The sequence below is a fragment of the Phyllobates terribilis genome, unplaced genomic scaffold, assembly GCF_046119375.1.
Source record: "Phyllobates terribilis strain yellow unplaced genomic scaffold, ASM4611937v1 Scaffold_7__3_contigs__length_470593459, whole genome shotgun sequence".
Classification (NCBI taxonomy): Eukaryota; Metazoa; Chordata; class Amphibia; order Anura; family Dendrobatidae; genus Phyllobates; species Phyllobates terribilis.
Window position 1 is genome coordinate 142,443,852 of NW_027362767.1, and position 24,607 is coordinate 142,468,458.

A 24,607-nucleotide genomic window follows, 5' to 3' on the forward strand; every position below is an offset into this window, starting at 1 on the left:
GCAGGGAAGCTACATGGTAATACCGATGCCCTCTTGAGAATCCCCTGTCTAGTAGTAGAAGGTGCCAAGACCCACGGCTTTAGGCAGAGGGGGGAGGTATGTAAGGTGGTTAAAGGTCGCATAGTCGATGGGAGGTATGTATCAGAGATGGCTGTCCTCTGTGATGTAACCCGGAGTGTTGCTCTAGTGCACGTAAGCACTAAGAGGACTGTTTGGTGCACCTGGGACTGGGTTACGGGGAGTTTGGAGAGATGGGCAGGTCCAGCTACCCACATACCTCACTTCTGGGTGTGGTTAACAACTTATAAAATGGAGGCCGTTGTTTGGCACATGGTCTGTGTGTTTAGAGTGAGAAGGCTTCCTGTGTGTTGTTGTCTCCAAACCGAGCCAGGATACTAGACACTACCCAGCCTGTGTGCCCACAGGACTGGCTAAGCAGAGACTTGCTTAAAGGACACTTTATTTTGTTTTGCCTGAACTAAAGGCTGTTTGTATTCCTTTTTGCTTTTTGGTTTATGAAGTAATAAACCAACATCGACTTTTAAAAGAACATGCTTCCTGTTTGACTCCCGTCGCACCCAAGTGAGTAAAAACCCTACAACGTATGTGTGTCTGCGTGCGTGTGTTTGTGCATGTCTGCATGGTTGTGTGTATAATTTGGGAGAGACGGGGAAGAAATTTGAGGAGACAATAGGGAGAATGTGTGAAGAAATGTGTGAGTGGGGGGGTTGGGTGCGGAAACAGAATGGGGAAGGGTGATGTGTGAGGAGACTTTTGAGGGGAATGGTGTGAGGAGATAGAATAGGGGAAGAAAAGTGTTAGGGGCACCGAACAAAGACTGGGTAGTGTAGGGGGCGGTATAGAGAGGGTGTAGCATGGGGGGACAGTATAAGGGGGAAGTTTGCGGAGGAGGGGGAGTGTGATAAGGGGGGCACAGTATAGAGACTGGGCCCTATAGGGGGAACACATTGTGAGAGGACAGTCTGAAGGGGGGGACAGTATAGAAAGGAGAGGCCAGTGTGGAGGGCCCGCCAAGAAGCACACATATATTTCTCATTATAGAGACAGTCAGACAGAGAGACAGGTAAGGGCAGGCCTGTGGGCAGGTGTTATCTTGCTGATTTGGCCTTGATCACCAAGATATTAACCTTCCTACAGTCCCGCCCTGGAGCACAAGCATATCATTAACTCAAAACTGCAAACACTGCTTACACAAGAACCACAAGACAGATTTCTTCACCTCAGGTATCATATCAATCAGTGCAGCAACCCCAACATGGCATTGTCTGTAGTTTAGCAAAATCCTGCTGACAGGTTCGCTTTAAGCTGTTAGTTAAACTACAGTCCTCAGATAAATAAAATTAATGGAAAAGTGTAGCATCGGCGTCTCTGCCTCCTGCCAGGCAGAGACACTGTTCCCCTAACCCCCGAGTTCCTGGCGTCTTCTGGCCTCCCAGCTGCTGCTGGTGCATGCAGCTTTCCGGGCACTGTGCTTAGGGTGCGCGCGCGCTCCCTCCCTCTTAAAGGGGCTGCGCGTGCCGTCCTAAAGAGTCCCCGGCCAATGGCCGGAGGACTTCCCCTATATAAGGCACCTCCTCCAAAATGGAGGTGCCTGTGCAAGGTTGTTGCTCTGTGTGCTAACTTTTGCTTCAGCCCTCAGGTCCCGCTGCCAGTCAGTCTTGCCTGCCAGTCTGACTACCAGTCCAGTCCGCCAGTCTGACTACCAGTCCAGTCTGCCAGTCTGACTACTATCCAGCCCGACAGTCTGTCTACGGTCCAGCCCACCAGTCTGGCTATGGGCTTTGCCAGCCTGCCTACCCAGAGCACTTACATGTTACATGTCTCAGTCAGTCTAACTACAATCCAGCCCGACAGTCTGTCTACAGTCCAGCCCGCCAGTCTGTCTATGGTTTTTGCCAGCCCGCCTACCCGGAGCACTTACCCGTAACCTGTCTTGCCTGCCAGCCGGCCTACCTTTAGGCTGCTGCCTGTTACCGGTCGTACCTGCCAGCCTGCCTACCTGGAGGCTCCTGCCTGTTACCTGTTGTGCCCGCTAGCCAGCCTACCCGGACCACTCGTCTGGCTATCTGCCGTACTAGCCTGCTTATCTACCCGGACCACCATCTGCCTCCCTGCCGTGCTTATCCGCTGTACTGGTCAGCATCTGTCTTCTGACCCATGGGAGTCACCTGCTCTCACACAAGGTCGGTACCAAAGTAGCACCTGGTTCACCTGACTGGTACCTCCTTGGTTCACGGAGTCGACTAAGCCACCGTGTGACCTGGGTCAGACCGTGTAGGCACTTAGTTACGCCCCTCTGGTCCCTTCTTGCACCGAAGCACAGAGGTTCCACCACCCGGACCCGTAACAAAAAGTAAGGGAGAAAAGTGTGTGATGTGTGGAAATTTGGTGAGAAGTGCCTTCCCAGATCACTTTTCCCGAGGATGACCTATTTGATGCATATCTGTCCTCTTATAACCACAAATTTCCAACCTCTTGTACTCACCGCAATTCCTCTGTCCTGCAGTCTGGACTGGACAGAGCCTCCATCAAGTCACTGAAGTGAGGACCAAACAGTTGGTTATTGGACAGGATAAGTTTTTTCAGAGACCGGTTATTCCATATTGCAATTGCCAGATGTTTGCAGGAAGCGTTTGTTAGATAATTACCAGCCAAACTGTAAAAAAAGAAAATGAAATGTGGATGACATAGCATGTGCATGCTCTGTGTCCTGACAGAACAAATCTGTCCTGGTCTCTGGAATTTTGGGACCAAAACTGCCTCTTCCTGAAAGATTTTCTGGGGAGTGCAGTCAGTTCATGACTTTCAGAGAGACATGTAAATTATATTTTCATTTGCGACCCCACTCCTCTGGACAAGAGGAACAACGGGTTGGAATAATTATTTATCTCTTAAATGAGGACCCGTAAGCATGGGCCTTTTGCTTACCCTTTAATTCACCTGTTTTTTTGATGGTGGCTGGATTCTTCTTAGGCTCATCTATGATGATCCTGATAGAACATCATTGGCCGAGTCCAAGGTCCTTTCACTGCAGCAGGGGAGATCGGGCGGCAGAGGATTACTGTACTGAGTTCTGGCGCAGGTCCACATATCCACATATACACAGTGGAATGACCCAGCACTGAAAAGCCAGTTTTTCCAGGGTAAATCTGTGAGGGTGAATGAGGCTTTGGTGATGTATGAAACCCCTCCTTCTTTGGAGTGTGCTATGTCTTTGCTAATACGTATTGACAAGCGTTTTCAGCAGAGGTCCCATGACTCTAAAACATCTTGGAGAGGTACTTCTGTACCCATATTACCTTCTGAGACCTCCCCTGAGCCCACGCAGCTAGAAGGAACGTTCCGTGAGGGGAGAATATCTCTTCAACTGAAGAGGGGTAGAGTTTGCTTTTTTATGTGGAAAAAGGGACAGTATCAGTATCTGTCCTTCGGCTCCCTGGGAGAGAGAGCCTCCAGAAAACTCTTAGACCCAGGTTTCTCGGGGGATCCCAACCTTAGTCTATGTATTTCCTCCACTATGATGTCTCAGTGTTTGATACCTGCCAGGATTAAGATTGGGGGCCAGGAAATTTCAATTTAAGTTTTTCTTGATAGTGGTTCAGGGGCAAATATTATTGATAAGCAGTTCGCCCGTTCTTCACAGTTAGATTTGAAAAAATTATGCAATTCAGTTCAGATATTTGCTACTGATTTATCACCTCGGAATCAAGGGGGATTTTCTGATTGAGTACAGGGGATGGAACTCCATATAGGAGTGCTTTATTTGGAGAGCATATTGTGTTATGTCCTTCGGGGTCATACTGCACAAGTAGTGTTGGGGTTTCCTTGGTTAGCCTTGAATAATCCCACTGTTGATTGGCAAACTCAGGAGATAACTACATGGAGCACGTATCGTAAGGACCACTGTTTAGGAACCTGTTTTTCTGTGTTTACTACAAGCCTCTCTTTGATTTTAGTGATGTATTCTCGGAGAAATGATGTCAGGAGTTGCCACCCTTTGACTGTACCATAAGGTTGATTCCAGGAGCAAAATTGCCCAAATGCAAACTTTACAATTTGTCTGGTCCTGACAGATTAGCTTTCAAGGGGTATGAAACTGAGAGTTTAGCTAAGGGCAGAGACACACTGCCGTATTTCTCTTGCGAGGATCGCATCATAAACCACAGGTCAGGTGTCAGTGTGATCAAGCAGCTGTAACAGTCCAGGTGGCGGCTGATGGGAGTACTAGCCCCATTATCCGGCGCCTAATTTCACAGTAAACAAGAAGCGCAAGTGCCGCTGATGGGAGGAGTAATCTCTCATCAGCCGGAGCTTGTGCACTGAAAGTGAAAGTAAATAAAAAAATAAAATAAATAATTATTTAAATAAAAATAATAAGCACATTATACTCACCTACACCTTGTCCCCGATGCTCATGTCACCTGTAATAAATATAAAATAATAAACCACCATAATCCTTACCTGTCTGCCATAGTCCAGGTAATATCGAGTGTCCCATGTCTTTCTCATTGATAGCACAGCCACATTCGGAGATGTGACCGTGCTATCCGGCAGTCGGCGATACACTGACAGGAGCACAATCGCTTCCGCAGTGTATCAAGATGAGCTGCCGGCACTAAGGTCACTGGAGTTCAAATGACGCGCCCCCTGGGCCATGTTTGGGGAATACCCGGAGCCGGATCTGTTGGGGGTGGTAGTCCTCGTGGCGGTGACCCGGTCCGTGCCCAGGGTGTCAAACTAAGTGGCGATGTTTTTAGTGGCAGATGTGATATTGTTCGACTACGCCACCCATTGAATGCGGTTACGAAACCGCCGCTGCAGGGCAGACCGCTGAGGCCGGTGGTACAGTTGTGCAGCGTGGGTAGTATAACCCCCAATGGGAGGGGTATGGCCTCAGGGCAGCGGACGTGGATGATGGGGATGGTAGAATTGCACGCAGGCACCAGGAACCACTCAGAGACGGTGCGGTGTAGTTCAGGGTCTTTACTGGTGACAAAGATAGACCCTCCCGGGAGTACTGGCTAGCGGTCGGGGTCTGGTCAGTCCGTGAGCAGACAGGATCTCCCCTGGCCAGGCGGAGTTGTAGGACTCCCCAACTAACTGTACTCTTCTTGGCTACCTTGCTAGAAGCGGGTAAAAGTAGCCCACGTCCCTGAGTGTACCGTGTGGTGCTCACCCGTATGGCCGGTGACTCGGGGCCTTCTGGTAGCCTCCGCTCCACGACGGCGGTGCTGGTCCCTTGCGTGTGACCGTGCCTTCGGGTTTCTTGGCCAGAGGACCTGAAATCCCCTGCCGGTCGGTTTCTGCTGCTGGGTATGGAACAGTCCCCACAGCCTCGGACTCCGTGTCCGGTGAGATCTCTTCAGTCCGGACGAGCTCTACAGCTTCCAGTCCCGGACTCCTTTTATCACTGCTCCCACAGAGCTCCTGTTCTTATTTTCCCTGTAACTGATCCACACCAGACCAGACTGTGTCTCTGTCTCTGTCTGTGTTCTTTTCTCACCCCACCTCAGCCCCAGTTTATATAGGGGAAGTTCTTCCCCTCCCAGGACTGGGCAGGAGGTGTGGCATGCTTAGGATTCCTGACCAGGAGACCTCCCACCTGCTCACAGACGTAATATTGCTATTACTGTGGTAACCAGACCCCTGGGGTTCCACATTCCCCCCTAGTAAAATTTAGCACTCCGGGACTAAACATATTTTTTTGAAAACATAACAGGGTATAAACAGGAACAATACAATAAGGAAAAACATGTTAAAGTGGTCACGGCGTGTCCGCAACCGGGTGCAATTTTTGAAGCAAAAGGGTGTCCATTTCACCAAAGAACAGGGAGCCGTAACCAGGTAGGGGTCTGTCCTGCCCCGAGTCTTTAACAGTCTTTAGTCCGTTCCTGGGTTACGCTCCAAACATATATACAATAGAGTTCTAGTAAATCCACAAAAGATACCTATAAAATAACTGGAAAAACATAATTATTTACAAGCAACAGTAAACAGGTAAATATTAATAAAACAGTCTAAACACTTTAGATCCTCCAACGTACGGGCAACTGGCCTCTAGTGGCTCTAGTGGACCTACGGAGCTCACTAACTGGTCCTGCACTACAGGGTGTAGGAGCTGTTAAAGGTAAGCTGGGCAGCTGTCTACGGACTCTTTGGCTCACTAGGGGCACGGCAGGCTCACTATAAGCAGAGGGTCGATTCTCCTGGTCTGCTTGTGTGGGGTCTTCTGCCTCCTGGACCGGCTGCTCTTCCAGCTCTACCTGTTTTTCCGTAGGCACTTGGGATGCTGGCTGGAGGAAGGTGAGGACGGGTACCACAACAGCGCCATTTACCTGTGTCCAAGATCGAGGGAAGTCTCCGAGTACAGTACTGACCATCTCTTCCCTTTCCTCTGCGGGTCGAGGGTTTTCTTGATCTTCTTCAGGGTTTCGTAGCTGCTCGGGACACTTCTTCAGGTGATCTCGGGAGACAATGGCTGTGGTTTCTCCTCCATCCTTACTGATTGTGCAGACTTTCGGGTTTTCATGGCTTGAGGGCAGTACGGTGTACGGGTCCTTCTCCCACTGGTCGTCCAACTTGTGGAGCCGTCTTTTCCTCTTCAAGACCTGCTCTCCAGGTACCAGGGGAACAGCGGGAGCATGCTGATTGTAAGTCTTCTCCTGTCTTTCTCTTGCTTGACAGAGACATCGCTCAACGCTCTCCTGTACTTTCTGGTACTGCTGCTGCCTCTCTGTGTCCCAGTCTGCTTCTGGTGAAGTGTCCTCGGGTGTCAGGACTCCCATATCCAGATCAACAGGCAGCTTACCAGGTCTTGCTCTCATTAGGTAAGCCGGGGTACAGTTGGTAGAACCTACAGGGATGTGGTTGTATAGGTCCACCAGATCAGGCAGTTTCTCAGGCCACAGACTGCGTTCTTCCAGGGGCAATGTTTTCAGAAGGTCTATCACCACCTGGTTCATCTTCTCGCAGAGTCCATTGGTTTGCGGATGATAGGGTGTTGTTCTTATCTTCCGGCAGCCATACAGGGTGCAGAACTCCTGGAAGACTTCCGCTTCAAAGGCAGGTCCTTGGTCCGTCAGCACCTGCTCTGGGTATCCGTGTGGACGGCAGAAGTGCTGCTGGAAGGCTCTAGCTGCTGTTTGAGCCGTTAAGTCCTTGACGGGGACTACAACCAAGAACCGGGAGTAGTGATCCACGATGGTTAACGCATAGACGTAGCCACTTCTGCTGGGGGTCAGTTTTACATGGTCCAAGGCTACCAGTTCCAACGGCTGCCTGGTGACGATGGACTGCAGGGGAGTCTTCTGGCTGGCACGGTCCTTCCTTCTTAGGTTGCATGGGCCACAGTCTCTGCACCACCTCTCGATGGTCCCTCTCATGCCTACCCAGTGGAACCGCCCGCGCAGCAGGAACTCCAGCTTCTTCCATCCGAAGTGCCCAGCTCCGTCGTGGTATGCCTCCAGTACCATTGCCGCGTCTCTTCTTGGCACCACTACTTGCCAGATCAGTTCATGCGTCCGGGAGTTAACCATTCTGCGGCACAACTTCCCCTTGTAAAGGAACAGTCGACTCTTCTCAGCCCACAGTTGCTTGGTCTCCTCCGGAGCATCTGGGTCAAGGCGGGCATCTGGCCGAGTCAGCATCTCCTTCACTAGTCGGACGGCGGGGTCACTGTCTTGTGTTTCCGCCCAGTTGTAATGAGGTAAGGGGTTGAACGTAGTGGATTGCTTACCCCTTACACGGTGGGAATACTGGGTAGTCCCATGATGGTGGAACGCGGGGAGTTCAACCTCTTCCAGTTCCTCTGGATCTTCCCCTACGTCCGGTAGGTTTGGCATTCTGGACAAGGCATCCGCGTTGGTATTGGAGCGTCCTGCCCGGTATTTAATCGTGAACTCATAGTTGGACAGGCGGGCCATCCATCTCTGCTCCAGGGCACCGAGTCTTGCAGTGTCCAGGTGTGTCAACGGGTTGTTATCCGTGTACACGGTGAACCGGGAAGAGGCGAGGTAGTGCTTAAAGCGTTCGGTGACTGCCCACACCACTGCCAGGAACTCTAGCTTGAATGAGCTGTAATTCTCAGGGTTTCTTTCGGTGGGTCGCAGTTTTCGGCTGGCGTAAGCAATTACCCGTTCTCTCCCCTGCTGGATCTGGGACAGTACGGCTCCTAGCCCGATGTTACTTGCGTCGGTGTAGAGGATAAAGGGCTGGCTGTAATCCGGGTACGCCAGGATTTCATCCCCCGTGAGGGCCATCTTCAGCTGGCGGAAGGACTCTTCTTCCAACTTCTCCCATCTGAAGGGCGGCTTCTGGTTCTTGGCCTTCCTGGACTGGCCTATCAGGAGGTCCTGCATAGGAGCTGCCTTTTTGGTGAAACCGGGAATGAACCTTCGGTAGTAGCCTACCAACCCGAGGAACTGCCGCACTTCCTTTACGCTGGAGGGTCTTGGCCATTCCTTAATCGCGGTGATCTTATCAGGGTCGGGAGCCACTCCGTCAGCACTCACCACGTGTCCCAAGTACTGCACCTTTGGTTTTAGCAGGTGACACTTCGACGGTTTCACCTTCAGACCGTAGTTTGCCAGGGCTTCAAACACCTCCGCCAGGTGTTTCAGGTGGTCCTCGTAGGTTTTGGAATAAACTATAACATTGTCCAGGTACAGCAGGACCGTCTCAAAGTTCCGGTTTCCCAGACAGCATTCCATCAATCGTTGGAAGGTTCCTGGTGCGTTGCAGAGTCCGAACGGCATGCAGGTAAACTCGCTAAGTCCCATCGGGGTGGTAAATGCGGTCTTCTCCCGGTCCGCCTCTGCTACAGGAACCTGCCAGTACCCGCTAGAGAGATCCAAAGTGGAGAAGAAGTTAGCAGATTTTAAAGCAGCCAAAGACTCCTCTATCCTTGGTAAGGGGTACGCATCTTTGTGTGTGATACGGTTGATTTTCCGGTAATCTACACACATTCTCATGGTGTTGTCTTTCTTTTTAACCAAGACTAGTGGAGCTGCCCAGGGGCTACAGCTATCCCTGATTACCCCAGCCTCCTTCATGTCTCTAAGCATCCCCTTGGCGTGTTGGTAATGTGCAGGGGGTACGGGACGATACCTCTCTTTTATGGGAGGATGGTCTCCCGTGGGGATGTGATGTTCCACTCCCTTCACTCGCCCGAAGTCTAGCGGGTGTTTACTGAACAATCTCTCGTATTCCTGGATCACCCGGTAGACTCCCTGCTTTTGGTGAGCGGGTGTGGAGTCAGTACCCAAATGCAGTTGCTGACACCAGTCCTCCATTTGTTGCTTAGAGCCGTTACCTTCCTCTGGATGAGATGGAGGCAAGGGTTCCACAGACTGTACAGAATTTTGGTTGATGGTATACAATTTGGCTAGCGTAGCATACCGGGGCAGGTACACTTCCCTCTTCCCGATATTTATTATGCGAACGGGCACCCTCCCATGGCGTACATCAACCACCCCCCGTGCCGTCAAAATGGTGGGCCTACTATCTGAGTAGACTGGTTCTACCATTGCCTGGTAATCTCTACCTCTCAGACCAATAGCTGCCCGGCACCAAATCATCATTTCACTTTTCGGGGGCATGGCAATAGGGAAAGGGTCACACATTCTCACGCTACCAATCTCACCACCGGAGAGTTCCACCTGTTGCCGTCGCATCAGTGCCCGGATCTCTTTTTGGAGCACTCGCTGCTGGCCGGAGCTGGCGTTCTTGGCAACCTGCTGTAAAATGAGAATCACCTCTGCAAGACAATTTTCAATCACATTAGTTCCTAGAGTTATCTTTGGGTGACTCTCGCGCTTGTCAATGTCCACAATGATCAGTCCCTGTGCTGCCAGTTCGACTTTACCGATTTTAATGGTCATCTCTTTAAATCCGATCTGTGGCACGGGCTGACCATTGCTGGCGATGATACTCAAGTCGTCGTCTGGGTAGCGGGTTATATCCGAGTCATTCCAGTACTGCTTGAAGAGCACGTACGGGATGGTGGTGACCTGTGACCCGGTGTCAAGTAGGGCACTCATAGGAATGCCATCCAGTACTACAGGCAAGACTGGACGTCCTCCCACGTATTTGTCACGCCAGTTCGATGGGCCTGGTGATCTTATTCCTAGGGGTTGGCCCTCTACCCCAGGTTGTGCCAGTTTAAAGGACAGTACCTTGCCATATGTCCGGGTTGATTGCAGCGGCGGCAGATGGGTTGTCCGTCCTCGTTGTATCGGTCGCTGGGTCTTCCTCTGGCCGGTGGGGTCCTCCTTGGTCGGCGCCACGGGATATCCTCCGGTCCGGAGGCCAGCTGGATCTTCCCTGGAGTAGAAACCTGTAAAGACTGCACAGTTCGGGTTAGCGCGGCAACGCTTTTAGTTAGCTCTTGGACCTGATGGTGCAGGTCTGTAGCCGGGTCATTGTTTAAAGCCTGCGCATCAGCTCCCACAGGCCCTGCCGACAAGGGCGCCGCCTCCTGGTGGTAAGTGGTAGCAGGGCGTTTGTGGGTCACAGCGCCACCTGGTGCCGGTTCTCGGAGCACCCGGATGGCTCTGTCCTTGAACTGTGCAAAGTCCAGATGAGGGTCCTGTAAGGCCATTGCCCGCAACTGGGTTCGGTGGGCATTGCAATGTAGACCCTCTATAAATTGTTCAGTCAACAGTTTGTCTTCGTTTCCCACGCCGTCAGGGTCGGCCTGCTTAATGGCTCTCAGGGCCTCTTGTAGGTTTAGCGCATAGTCCCTTATATTCTCATGTGCTCGCTGCTTGCACCCGTAGAATCTAAGCTTGATCTCGGCTGAGGTACGGGTATCAAAGGTGTCCTTCAGCCGGGCTAGTATCTCTGCGACAGTCCTCCTCCTCCCAAGTGGCCAGGACTTTACCTCCCTTTGGGCTGCCCCTGTTAATTGAGCCACCAGGATGCTCACTTTTTGCTCTTCTGTGAAGGGGTACACCTGGAAGAGGCTATCCAGCCTTTCTCTGAAGTCATTTAGGGTATGGGACTCCCCTGAGTACTGGGGTAGCCAGGCTGCCCCCGGGATGTAGGGCATGGTGAAAGGCATGACCGCAGCAGCGGTGGTGCTGGCGGTGGCTGCAGCAGTGAAGCTCTCCTCCGTATCCGACATCCTCCTCCCCCCTAGTGGACCGTGGCCTACCTTGCGATGATCCTCTTCCGTAGGCCGCGGCTCCGCAGTGGATCGTCAGGGTTGAGGACCTTCCGTCGCGCTCCTGTGACGTCGGCGTCTGCTGGGCTCCTTCCAGGACCTTACGCAACGTCCGGACGTGAGGCGGGGCTTCAGTTCTCGCGCGCTTTCGGAGTCCACGCCCCTCTTCCCGCGCGGCGTCCTCGAGATGGCGTCCAATGGTGGGAAAACTCCACGGATGGCGGGAAGAAGGCAAAAGATGGCGTCGGATGGCGGGAAAACTCCACGGATGGCGGGAAGAAGGCAAAAGATGGCGGGAATCTTCACCACAGGTAAGTTTAACAGTCTTTTTCAGGCACGCAGTACCCGGTGGTTGCGGGCACGAGATCCTGCCGACTACGCCAAAAGTTGACGCGCCCCCTGGGCCATGTTTGGGGAATACCCGGAGCCGGATCTGTTGGGGGTGGTAGTCCTCGTGGCAGTGACCCGGTCCGTGCCCAGGGTGTCAAACTAAGTGGCGATGTTTTTAGTGGCAGATGTGATATTGTTCGACTACGCCACCCGTTGAATGCGGTTACAAAACCGCCGCTGCAGGGCAGACCGCTGAGGTCGGTGGTACAGTTGTGCAGCGTGGGTAGTATAACCCCCAACGGGAGGGGTATGGCCTCAGGGCAGCGGACGTGGATGATGGGGATGGTAGAATTGCACGCAGGCACCAGGAACCACTCAGAGACGGTGCGGTGTAGTTCAGGGTCTTTACTAGTGACAAAGATAGACCCTCCCGGGAGTACTGGCTAGCGGTCGGGGTCTGGTCAGTCCGTGAGCAGACAGGATCTCCCCTGGCCAGGCGGAGTTGTAGGACTCCCCAACTAACTGTACTCTTCTTGGCTACCTTGCTAGAAGCGGGTAAAAGTAGCCCACGTCCCTGAGTGTACCGTGTGGTGCTCACCCATATGGCCGGTGACTCGGGGCCTTCTGGTAGCCTCCGCTCCACGACGGCGGTGCTGGTCCCTTGCGTGTGACCGTGCCTTCGGGTTTCTTGGCCAGAGGACCTGAAATCCCCTGCCGGTCGGTTTCTGCTGCTGGGTATGGAACAGTCCCCACAGCCTCGGACTCCGTGTCCGGTGAGATCTCTTCAGTCCGGACGAGCTCTACAGCTTCCAGTCCCGGACTCCTTTTATCACTGCTCCCACAGAGCTCCTGTTCTTATTTTCCCTGTAACTGATCCACACCAGACCAGACTGTGTCTCTGTCTCTGTCTCTGTCTGTGTTCTTTTCTCACCCCACCTCAGCCCCAGTTTATATAGGGGAAGTTCTTCCCCTCCCAGGACTGGGCAGGAGGTGTGGCATGCTTAGGATTCCTGACCAGGAGACCTCCCACCTGCTCACAGACGTAATATTGCTATTACTGTGGTAACCAGACCCCTGGGGTTCCACACAAACAGCTGAAGATTAGCTGAGAGCTCCGGTGCCCTCACTTACTGTCACGCAAGGTGTGGGAAAGACTAAGTGCAACACGAAGGGAAGAGGGGGAAGAAGCCCAAACACTAGGGAAAGGGGGAGTGGAGACCCCTAGGCAGATCTAATAATACCATGCTTACCCTATCGTCCCTATATTGGTTCCACACCAATCACCGAGCAGGACCATAAATCCTGTATATCCCTAGAGCTTGGCCCTAGATAGGGAGGGGGAGGGGTGAGCACTGGTCAGGCCCCACTACAAACTAAAGACAACAAGGTAGACAAACAAAGGGGATTAACTTAGATCGAGCAGACATCAGAGGAGTAATGTCAACTGTCCTCCAAGGGCACCAGAGAAGAAGCCAGCCAACAGTTAGTGCTCCAAGCATGCACAAACGAAGATAGAAGTATCACAAGTGATTGCCTGAAGCAAACTGAGAGTTTTTAACTCCCATGCAAGGGTGTGTCAATCAGTAGCAGGAGGGAGGTCACCGCTGGGTCTTAAAGGAAAAAGGATTAAGAAAGTGTCTGCAATGCCAAGCGCAGTGACCTTCTACAGCTAGATCCAGAGTGACTGTCTATTACAACTTAGACACGCACGACACTTAAGGCATCAGTGCTGCGTGAGAATTTTCCCACTCAACACTGATGCAGTAAATGAGGTCACTGGAGCTCTCAGCTGATCTTCAGCTGTTTGAACTCCAGTGACCTCACTCCTGCAGAACAGCACTATACACTGACAGGAATGATTACACTCCTGTCAGTGTATACAGTGCTGTCCTCTACAACAGTCACATCAGTGATTGCTGATGTGGCTGCTGTACAAGTGACCCGGATCATCGTGGGACACTGTGGATTACATCATGACGGCAGACTGGTGAGGGATATTGTTGTTTTTTATTTTCGGTTTCTTATAGGAGACGAGGGCTTCGGGAATTAAATAAAAAAATAAATAAATTATTAAAACCGTGTGGAATTATATTTAAAATAAAATACTTTATTCTGGCCGTGTCTTTATTTCAAAACCATGACTACGGGGTTAGTAATGGCGGCGTCTTATAGACGCCCTCCATTACTAACCTGGCCTTCATGTCAGCCGCCAAGACAAGGTTGACATGAACCCCAACCCTTTTACCCCACTCGCCACCGCTACACGCCAGTGGGATGAGGGAAGGCTAAGCGCCAGAATTGGCACATCTTATGGATGGCCATTTCTAGGGCCACTGAGGGCTGATATTATTAGCCTCAGAGGGGGTCAGGATCCATGGCTCCTTCTCTAGCTATTAATATCAGCTCACAGCTGTCTGTTTAGCTATTGGTGGTTAGATTTTATAGGAGGACCTTGTAATCTAGACAGTAAAGGCTAAGCAAACAAATGTGTGCTGTTAATAATAGCCAGGGAACATCTTTTGCTAATGGCCCCTTCCCCGGCTAGTAATATCAGCCCCCAGCAGTTGGCTTTCCCTCTGCTGGTTATGAAAATGATGCAGGAGTCCATGCCATTTTTTATATTTAATTCTTCATTTTATTTCATTTATAAGAAATCCCATGTCCACTGTGCTAGTTTTTGACGCTGCGTAAAGTCACCCACAGCATGTCAATTTCTGTAGCGGAAACAAAGGTGGATCCGCATGTACTGACAAAACAAGTGCGGCATTAGAACGCAACGTTTTGGACGCAGCGAAAATACTCACCCCGAGTCTGACTGTAATCCAAGGGTTAAAGCGATGCACCACGTTTCTTTTTTCAATCTCTTTATTTAGCTCCAAAAAACATTCATTGCGGTACAAAAACGCATGCAAAAAATGCATTAAAAAATGCACTACAAAAATGTGTTTTTTCTGCAGCAAAGTGAATGAGAAACGTGAAGTGTCATGCACACGTTGAGTATTTTTTTGACGTGCAGATTTGGTGCAGAAAATAATTATCAGCATGTCAATTCTCTGTGCGTTTTTTGCCTGCGTTTTTTCAGTGCATTCAACGGGTGAAAAATGCAGGCAAAACACACCAAAAGTGAAAATAGAAAGTAATCTTCAGTATGTCAATTATCTGTGCATTTTTGCCTATGTTTTTCACCCATTGAATGCACTGAAAAAACGCATGTAAAATCGTGACAAAAAACAAGACAAAATTGCGGCAAAAACCCAGACAAAAAACGCATCAGACCTCAGTGCTTGCAGCTCAACACGATACACTGCAGGAGCGATCACGCTCCTGTCAGTGTATCGCCGGCTGCCGGATAGCACAGTCACATCTCCGGATGTGGCTGTGCTATCAGTGAGATCAACGTGCGACGCTCGATATTGCATGTCTGAATGAGGCCTTAAAAAAGAAAACACATTCAAATGTTTATTTTGTTAGCCCTCTTAATGAAGTGTAAGTGCATTAAAATACTTAGAATTTACTGTCTTCTCCAGTTTCCAGTGTTGCTCTGGTCCCATATGACCGTCGTTGTAGAGCAAAGCTAATTTCATCAATGTAAGTCTATGGAGCCTCAGAATGAAGCTCTATACACTTACACTGAGAAGGTGACTAATGCACTTATACATGTACCATGCTTAGAAAAGATGACAAAAAAAATTGGTGAAATATCTTTAATCCCAAACAGGGGAAATTGACACTAATTCCCTTCCAAGTTCTCTATTTATGAATTTAAGCTTAATTTTGTGTATCTAAACAATAAAAAACATTTTAAGTCATGCAATTTTTTTTTTTAAATAGTGGTAGATGATATTTTTAATACTCACAGTAATTCCTCTACCCCGCATTGTGGACTGGACAGAGCTTCCATCAAAACACTGAAGTGAGAACCAGACAGACGGTTATTAGACAGGTCAAGAATCTTCAGGGATCGATTATTCCATATGCCTGAAGCCAACTGGATGCATGAAGATTCTGGTAGACCATTGTCAGCCAAACTGTAAGAATAAGATGAGATGTTGGTGATCTGCCCACAGAGCATTAGTATAAAATCTGTACATGGTGAATGTGGAGAGAAAAAGTCCTCGACTGTTAGAGAAATCCATAAATCTCATCACTAGAAGCCGCCTCTTGTGTGCGGTGGATGTCAGGATGGGTTGCAACTGTTACGGGTCCGGGTGGTGGAACCTCTGTGCTGTGATACAAGGAGGGACCAGAGGGGTGTAACTAAGTGCCTATCTGGACCGGCCCTGGTTACACAGCGGCTTAATCGACTCCACGAACCAAGGAAGGACCGGGAGGGTGGACCAGGTGCCTCTCTGGGACTGACCTCGAGTGAGAGCAGGCTACTCCCTCGGAACTGATGGCCGAAACCGACAGGCACGGCAGATGAGCACGGCAGGTAGGCAGAGAGGTGATGCAGGTAGGCAGGCATGCTTGGCTGGCAGACTGACAAGTGGACACGGCTGATAGACAGGCTGGCGGGCATGGCTGATAGGCTGGCGGGCAGCACTGGAATCTGAGGGCTGGAGAAGTGTTAGAACTAGTGTTGAGCCACCCCCGTAGTGTTCGAGTTCGGTTCGGTTCGTCGAACACCCGTGTGTTCGCCGAACTGTTCGTCGAACTGTTCGTCGAACACCTTCGAACACCGTTAAAACCAATGGCAGGCAAACAAAAACACATAGAAACACATAGAAAACACCTTCAAAGATGTCCAAAAGCTGACAAACTGCTCAGAAGACACAACTAACACATGGAAAAGTGACAAGTACATATAGTCATGCGAAAAGAAAAGAGGTGGAGGAGTAAAAGGAGGGGGAGACACAGATATAGGCATGTCATGCACTTCTAAAATCCAAAAAGTGAGAAGCCGACACGTTCAGTCCGCTCCTGCCCGTGCCACCTCCATGTCGCCGGGTTTGTGCCAGAGCCGCGGTGAACCCTGATGGCCAGCCCCCCTCTCCCAATACTGGTGCCTGTCCGCTGGTGGGTCGAGCGAGCCCCCCTGTGGTGGAGGCAGCTCTAAGCTTTTTAATTTAAATTGTCTCTCTAATTTGAATAAATACACTTTAAATCCATTTACAAGGATCTATTGGAGGGCAAGTCTCATGCCAGCAGCCGCGTAATTCCAGCTCCAGTAGCGTCCACTAAAGCTGCTGCAGTTAAAAAGCTTTTATAAGGATCGAGCTCGGCTGTCCACCGCAAGGCATCCTACTGCCAGTCCGAGCCCCTATGCCTTGGGGTGCCTCCTGATGCTCTTCACTGAGTATCCCGTGGTCCCGAAGCATTTCCTTTGAAAAAATGAAGTGTCCAAACTACAGGTGGTGTAGCTTGCTTAACAGCCGGGATAATCTGCTGACTAGCAGACCCTGCTACTAGGCACAAAGTATTTCCTGGGCTAGATGCAGTTAAAAATTTGTAATTAGATACTCTCGTTGGATGCTGAGAAAGCATTCCATAGAGTCTCCTGGCACGCCATATATGATTCTCTTAAAAAGCTTGGGGTAGGGGTCTAGGGGACCCTTTTATAGCCAAAATCACGGCAATACGTCACCTAGGCTGAAGATAAATGGAACTGTAGCACCCTGAGGGCTCGGTTGCTACAGAGGTATTGCACCTCACCCAGAGGTGTGATATCTCACTCTCAGGTAAGGATGTAGTGTGGATCAGGACCCGACACCTGCATGCATTACACCACATTGTCGTGGGGCAGGGCGACCAATATGCCCCTGAGATGGGCACGACAGTCCCTGTCCCTGGCTGGAGTGGGGGGAGGGAACACTGAGGAAGGGGAACCCTGTAGTGCAGGAGCAGGGAGGAAGCAGTTCCTGGGTGCATTGAGAAGGGAGTATAAAAGGTGGGCACCATCTTAGTTCAGTGCAGAGAAGTCTGAGCAGAAGTGGCAGGGAGCAGGGGCTCTGCATGAGCTCTGCTCCGGAGGCGGGCCTAGTAACAGAGGCCCAGGCCTGGAAGAGGGAGAAGGAAGGAAGAGGAGCGGAGAAGGCTCCAGGAACGAGGAACGAAGGGATCTCAGGGGTGCAGACGGGCGAGTCGCCACCGCACGCCCGAATCCCACCTGCGTGGAGGGGTCAGGCCAAAGGGGGAGACCGGTCCCCGAAACTAGTGGAGGCAGGAAACGACCCTCAGCTAGAAACAGGAGGCTGTGACATTTTATGTGGCGCAGCCCCTCGCTACACCCGCTAGGAAGGCACCACATAGGGTCAGGGAAACTGGCGCCAAGTTTACCAAGAGGAGGCCCGAGGCAGCCGGACAGAAGGGTTGGTAAGAAAGGCCAGACAAAGGACACACAAAGGGGGTCCTGTGAAGCACTCCAAAGTTATCTGGAAGTTGTCTGAGCCCCTCACCTGGTGAGCACAGTACGACGTGGGCAGCCATTACCTGCAGACGTGGTCTGGATAATAAGAACTGTGAGTAAAGGCCCTGGACTGCATCACTGACTCCGTGTCATTACTGCTGCTGCCCTGCACCATCACCCCCATCCTCCGCATACACTGCCCTGAGGCTATACTCCTCCCGTGGGGAGTTATGCTACGCTCTGCTGCACCCACAACACTAGCCTCAGCGGTCTGCCCTGGAGCGGCGGTTCACTCTGACCGCAATCCACGGGTGGCGTAGTCGGACATTTAAACATCAAAACCACATAAATAGTTCCGCCACTGGTTTGACCGCCCTGAGCCACGGAACCGGGTTGCCGCCACGGAGACTACAACCACCAGCATCCACCAAAAAGGGTCCGGCTCCGGGTGTCCCAAGGCCCAGGGGGCGCGTCAGAACATTTTCATCACCTTTCACAATCACCAATGGGACAAGGCAGGGATGTTCTCTGTCCCCTCTCTTATACATCCTAGTGAAGGAGCACCTGCTCTCATCAATTCGCCATAACCCCAATATTAGGTGGATTGAGGTGGGAGGCACCGAGTACAAGTGCTCTCTATTTGCTGATGATGTCCTAGTATATATCACTCAATCACATATATCCATCCATGCTGTTATGGCTGAAATAGATCACTTTGTTACATGGTCAAATTTTAAAATCAATGCAGCGAAGTCTGAGGCCCTCGATGTCTCCCTCCCCAAATCCATATAGGATTCCATCCAGTCCAACTTTCCCTTTGCCTGGCCCTCACAGGGTATCAAATACTTAGGAATTCCTATTCATAGAGACCTCTCCCATCTATGTTATCTTAATTTTGGGCCCTTTATTGAACAACTCCATACAGACCACGGTTGGCAAGTTAGAACTGTAAGATTCACTACGTGAACCACTGGTGTTTTGTGGAAAAGCACATGTACACTGTGTTCCAAATTATTATGCAAAAAGTGTTTAGGAGTGATAAGGGAAGAATTTGTTTGTTTGTCAGTTAAACTCATTGATGGTGATGTGTGTCAGGGCTCTTTATATCACTGTAAGCAATTGCAGACACCTGTGCTAATTAGTTTGCCAGGTGTGTCCAATGAAAGGCAAGACTACTTAAGAAGGCTGTCTCACATTATTAAGCAGCCTACATTTTCTGCCAAAATGGGAAAGAAAAAGGATGTGTCGGCTGCTGAGAAGCAACAAATTGTGGAGTGTTTAGGTCAAGGCATGACTACAATCAACATTGTGCGATGATCATGATGAAGTGTCTTGGCAATCAAGAAGTATGTAGCTGATTCACAGTACACACGTGTGCGTGCTGATAAGGGCAAATTGAGGACTCTTTCCTACAGGCAATTACGTCAGGTTGAAAGAGCAGCGGCAAAAAAGCCTTGTCATAGCAGCAGACAAGTTTTTGAAGCTGCTTGTGCCTCCAACGTCCCCCGAACAACAAGATGCAGGGTCCTTCAGAGGTTTGCAGCTGTGCATACGCCATCCTGTCGACCTCCTCTATCCACTTCACACAAGCAGAAACGGCTCCAGTGGGCCAAACATTACGTGAAGACTGATTTCAAAACTGTTTTGTTCACGGATGAGTGCCGTGCAGCGCTCGATGGTCCAGATGGATGGAGTGGAGGATGGCTGGTTGATGGACACCCCACGCAAACACGGCTACAGCGCCAACAAGGAGGAGGTGGAGTAATGTTTTGGGCTGGAATCATGGGGAGAGAGATTGTCGGCCCCTTTAGGATCCCTGAAGGCGCTAAAGATGAACTCCATAATGTATGTGGATTTTCTCAAACAGCACTTCCTGCCATGGTTCAAGAAGAAGAACCGTGTATTTCACAGCAAGATCATTTTTCTGCATGATAATGCACCATCTCATGCTGCACATAAAACATCTGCATCTCTGGCTGATATGGGCATAAAAGGGGACAAACTTATGGTGTGACCCCCATGCTCCCCTGACCTCTACCCCATTCAGAACCTTTGGAGCATCATTAAAAGGAGTGTCTATGATGGCGGGAGGCAGTTCACATCTAAGCAACAGCTCTGGGAGGGTATTCTGTCCTCATGCAAAACAATTGAAGCAGAAACCATCCAAAACCTGACAAATTCAATGGACGAGAGAGTTCAGAAGTAGTGTTGAGCCACCCCCGTAGTGTTCGGGTTCGGTTCGGTTCGTCGAACACCGGGATGTTCGAGGAACTGTTCGTCGAACTGTTCGTCGAACACCTTAGAACACCGTCGAACACCGTTAAAACCAATGGCAGGCAAACAAAAACACATAGAAACACATAGAAAACACCTGCAAAGGTGTCCAAAAGCTGACAAACTGCTCAGAAGACACTCTGTTTAAAAAAGCCGGCCGGCAATTCAGCAGCGGCATACACCGGTACCCGACAATTTAGACAAGAAGGAATAGAGCATCACACATAGATTAGATAGATAGAAACATGTCAGTCACACATATAAGAAGCACAGTGACAGTGTTGGTTACTGCATTTGTCATTTAGTGTAAAGGATTTATTAAAAAAAATATTAGTGTTTTCATGCACCGTCTCTTTAAAAAAGCTGGCCGGCAATTCAGCATCTGTACCCGACAATTTAGAACAGAAAGAATAGAGCTTCACACATAGATTAGATAGATAGAAACATGTCAGTCACATATATAATAAGTACAGTGATAGTGTTGCTTACTGTACTTGTCATTTAGTGTAAAGGATTTATTTAAAAAAATAATAGTGTTTTCATGCACTGTCTCTTTAAAAAAGCCGGCCGGCAATTCAGCAGCGGTACCCGACAATTTAGAACAGAAAGATAGAGCATCACACATAGATTAGATAGATAGAAACATGTCAGTCACATATATATGAAGTACAGTGATAGTGTTGGTTACTGTACTTGTCATTTAGTATTAAAATAAAGGATTTATTATTAAAAAAATTGGCGTGGGGTTCCCCTTAATTTTAGGCTCTAGCGGAGGTTAAGCAGACGGCTGGGGCAGATGTTTGAAGCCTGGGAAGGGGGTAATACCCACGGAGCTTCCCAGGCTACTAATATCAGCCCCCAGCTGAATACATAGCCTTTACTAGCTATTAAAATGGGGGACCCCCCCAAAAAAATGACGTGGGGTCCCCCTTAATTTAATAGCTAGCAAAGGCTAGGCAGACAGCTGGGGGCTGATATTAATAGCCCAGGAAGGGAGCCATGAATATTGGCCCCCTCCCAGGCTAGAAACACCAGCCGTCAGCCGCCCCAGAAATGGCGCATTCATAGGATGTGCCAATTCTGGCACTTAGCCTCGCTCTTCCACGCTGCCCTGGTGCGGTGGCAGGGGGTAATAGGGTTGGGGTTGATGTCAGCTTATAATGCCAGCTGACATCAAGCCCAGGTTAGTAATGGAGAGGCGTCTATAAGACACCCCCATTACTAACCCCATAGTCAAAGTTAAAAAAAACACAAACACCCAGAATAAAGTCCTTTAATTGAAATAAAGACACAATCCTTTATTGTTCTAAATTAAACCATACCTACCATCACGCCCATTCCAGCTGAAGCCAACGATCTCCTGCAATAAAAGAAAAATAATAAAGCAACCTCATCCTTACCTTTCCATGGTTCCCACGACAGCTTCAGCTCTGCTACATCGAGATGACAGGCTGGACCGCAGCAGAACGCTGCCATCCATCCTGTCATCCCGCAGACACTGAGAAGCGCAGGCTTGCTTGCGCTGCTCAGCGTCTCTCTGTGACGACATCCAGATGAGCCGAGTTCATGTCCAATGAACTCGGCTCACCTCATGCACGTCACTGACAGCGTGGGAAAATTCTCACGCTGAAGCGCTGATTGCAGGAGAATTTTCCCACGCTGTCAGTGACGTGCAGGAGGTGAGCTGAGTTCATTGGACATGAGCTCACCTCATGCACATCACTGACAGCGTGGGAGAATTCTCCTGCACTCAGCACTTCAGCGTGAGAATTTTCCCACGCTGTCAGTGACGTGCATGAGGTGAGCCGAGTTCATTGGACATGACCTCGGCTCATCTGGATGCCGTCACAGCGAGACAGTGAGGAGCGCAAGCATGCCTGCGCTTCTCAGTGTCTGCGGGATGACAGACTGGATGGCGGCGTTCTGCTGCGGTCCAGCCTGTCATCTCGATGTAGCAGAGCTGAAGCTGTCGTGGGAACCATGGAAAGGTAAGGATGAGGTTGGTTTATTATTTTTCTTTTATTGCAGGAGATCGTTGGCTTCAGCTGGAATGGGTGTGATGGTAAGTATGGTTTAATTTAGAACAATAAAGAATTGTGTCTTTATTTCAATTAAAGGACTTTATTCTGGGTGTTGTGTTTTTTTTAAATACTTTACTAGAAATTCATGGCGGTCATGTCTAATACTGGCGTGACCCCATGAATTTTGGGCTTGGGGCCAGCTGATAATACCAAGCTGGCCCTAACCCCTTTATTACCCAGTGAGCCACCGCACCAGGGCCCTGGATGAGTTGGGTACAGCGCCAGAAGATGGCGCTTCTATGAACGCGCCATTTTCCGGGGTGGCTGCGGACTGCAATTTGTAGCGGGGGGGGGCCCAGAAAGCTTGGGCCTCCCTGCGCTGCAGATTCCAGCCCCCAGCTGCCTAGTTGTACCTGGCTGGACACAAAAATAGGGCGAAGCCCAACGTACTTTTTTTTTAATTATTTCATGAATTTCATGAAATAATTAAGAAAAAAAGGCCTTCCCTATATTGTTGTGTCCGGCCAGGTACAAATAGGCAGCTGGTGGATGGGGGCAGCCCGTTCCTGCCTGCTGTACCTGGCTGGACACAAATATAGTGCGAAGCCCCACTTCAATTTTTTTAAATTATTTCAGGAAATTCATGAAATAATTTAAAAAAAATTGACGTGGGGCTTCGCACTATATTTGTGTCCAGCCAGGTACAGCAGGCAGGAACGGGCTGCCCCCAACCACCAGCTGCCTATTTGTACCTGGCCGGACACAACAATATAGGGAAGCCCTTTTTTTCTTAATTATTTCATGAAATAATTTAAAGAAAATTGACGTGGGGCTTCGCCCTGTTTTTGTGTCCAGCCAGGTACAACTAGGCAGCTGGGGGCTGGAATCCGCAGCGCAGGGAGGCCCAAGCTTTCTGGGCCACCCCCGCTGCAAATTGCAGTCCGCAGCCACCCCGGAAAATGGCGCGTTCATAGAAGCGCCATCTTCTGGCGCTGTACCCAACTCATCCAGGGCCCTGATGCGGTGGCTCACTGGGTAATAAAGGGGTTAGGGCCAGCTTGGCATTATCAGCTGGCCCTAAGCCCGAAATTCATGGGGTCACGCCAATATTAGACATGACCACCATGAATTTCTAGTAAAGTATTTAAAAAAAACACAACACCCAGAAAAAAGTCCTTTAATTGAAATAAACACACAATTCTTTATTGTTCTAAATTAAACCATACTTACCGTCACGCCCATTCCAGCTGAAGCCAACGATCTCCTGAAATAAAAGAAAAATAATAAAGCAACATCATCCTTACCTTTCCATGGTTCCCATGACAGCTTCAGCTCTGCTACATCGAGATGACAGGCTGGACCGCAGCAGAACGCTGCCATCCAGCCTCTCATCCCGCAGACACTGAGAAGCGCAGGCTTGCTTGCGCTCCACAGTGTCTCTCTGTGAGGGCATCCAGATGAGCCGAGTTAATGTCCAATGAACTCGGCTCACCTCATGCACGTCACTGACAGCGTGGGAAAATTCTCCTGCACTCAGCGCTTCAGCGTGGGAGAATTCTCACACTGAAGCGCTGAGTGCAGGAGAATTCTCCCACGCTGTCAGTGACGTGCAGGAGGTGAGCTGAGTTCATTGGACATGAGCTCACCTTATGCACGTCACTGACAGCGTGGGAAAATTCTCCTGCACTCAGCGTTTCAGCGTGGGAGAATTCTCACGCTGAAGCGCTGAGTGCAGGAGAATTCTCCCACGCTGTCAGTGAAGTGCAGGAGGTGAGCTGAGTTCATTGGACATGAGCTCACCTTATGCACGTCACTGACAGCGTGGGAGAATTCTCCTGCACTCACCGCTTCAGCGTGAGAATTTTCCCACGCTGTCAGTGACGTGCATGAGGTGAGCCGAGTTCATTGGACATGAACTCGGCTCATCTGGATGTCGTCACAGAGAGACGCTGAGCAGCGCAAGCAAGCCTGCGCTTCTCAGTGTCTGCGGGATGAGAGGCTGGATGGCAGCGTTCTGCTGCGGTCCAGCCTGTCATCTCGATGTAGCAGAGCTGAAGCTGTCGTGGGAACCATGGAAAGGTAAGGATGAGGTTGCTTTATTATTTTTCTTTTATTGCAGGAGATCGTTGGCTTCAGCTGGAATGGGCGTGACAGTAAGTATGGTTTAATTTAGAACAATAAAGAATTGTGTGTTTATTTCAATTAAAGGACTTTATTCTGGGTGTTTGTGTTTTTTTTAACTTTGACTATGGGGTTAGTAATGGGGGTGTCTTATAGACGCCTCTCCATTACTAACCTGGGCTTGATGTCAGCTGGCATTATAAGCTGACATCAACCCCAACCCTATTACCCCCTGCCACCGCACCAGGGCAGCGTGGAAGAGCGAGGCTAAGTGCCAGAATTGGCGCATCCTATGAATGCGCCATTTCTGGGGCGGCTGACGGCTGGTGTTTC

General features: G+C 50.0%; 1 protein-coding gene across 3 annotated transcripts in view; it reads right to left on the reverse strand.

Moving 5' to 3' along the window:
- Window positions 1–24,607, reverse strand: part of LOC141153993 (uncharacterized) — an 802,172-nt gene that overhangs the window by 111,632 nt on the left and 665,933 nt on the right. For all 3 annotated transcript variants that reach the window (XM_073639352.1, XM_073639353.1, XM_073639351.1), the window contains 2 exons: window positions 15,370–15,540; window positions 2,507–2,677 (listed from right to left, as the gene is read on the reverse strand). In XM_073639352.1, coding sequence (XP_073495453.1) covers window positions 2,507–2,677; window positions 15,370–15,540 — 342 coding nt within the window. The remainder of the gene's footprint in view (window positions 1–2,506; window positions 2,678–15,369; window positions 15,541–24,607) is intronic.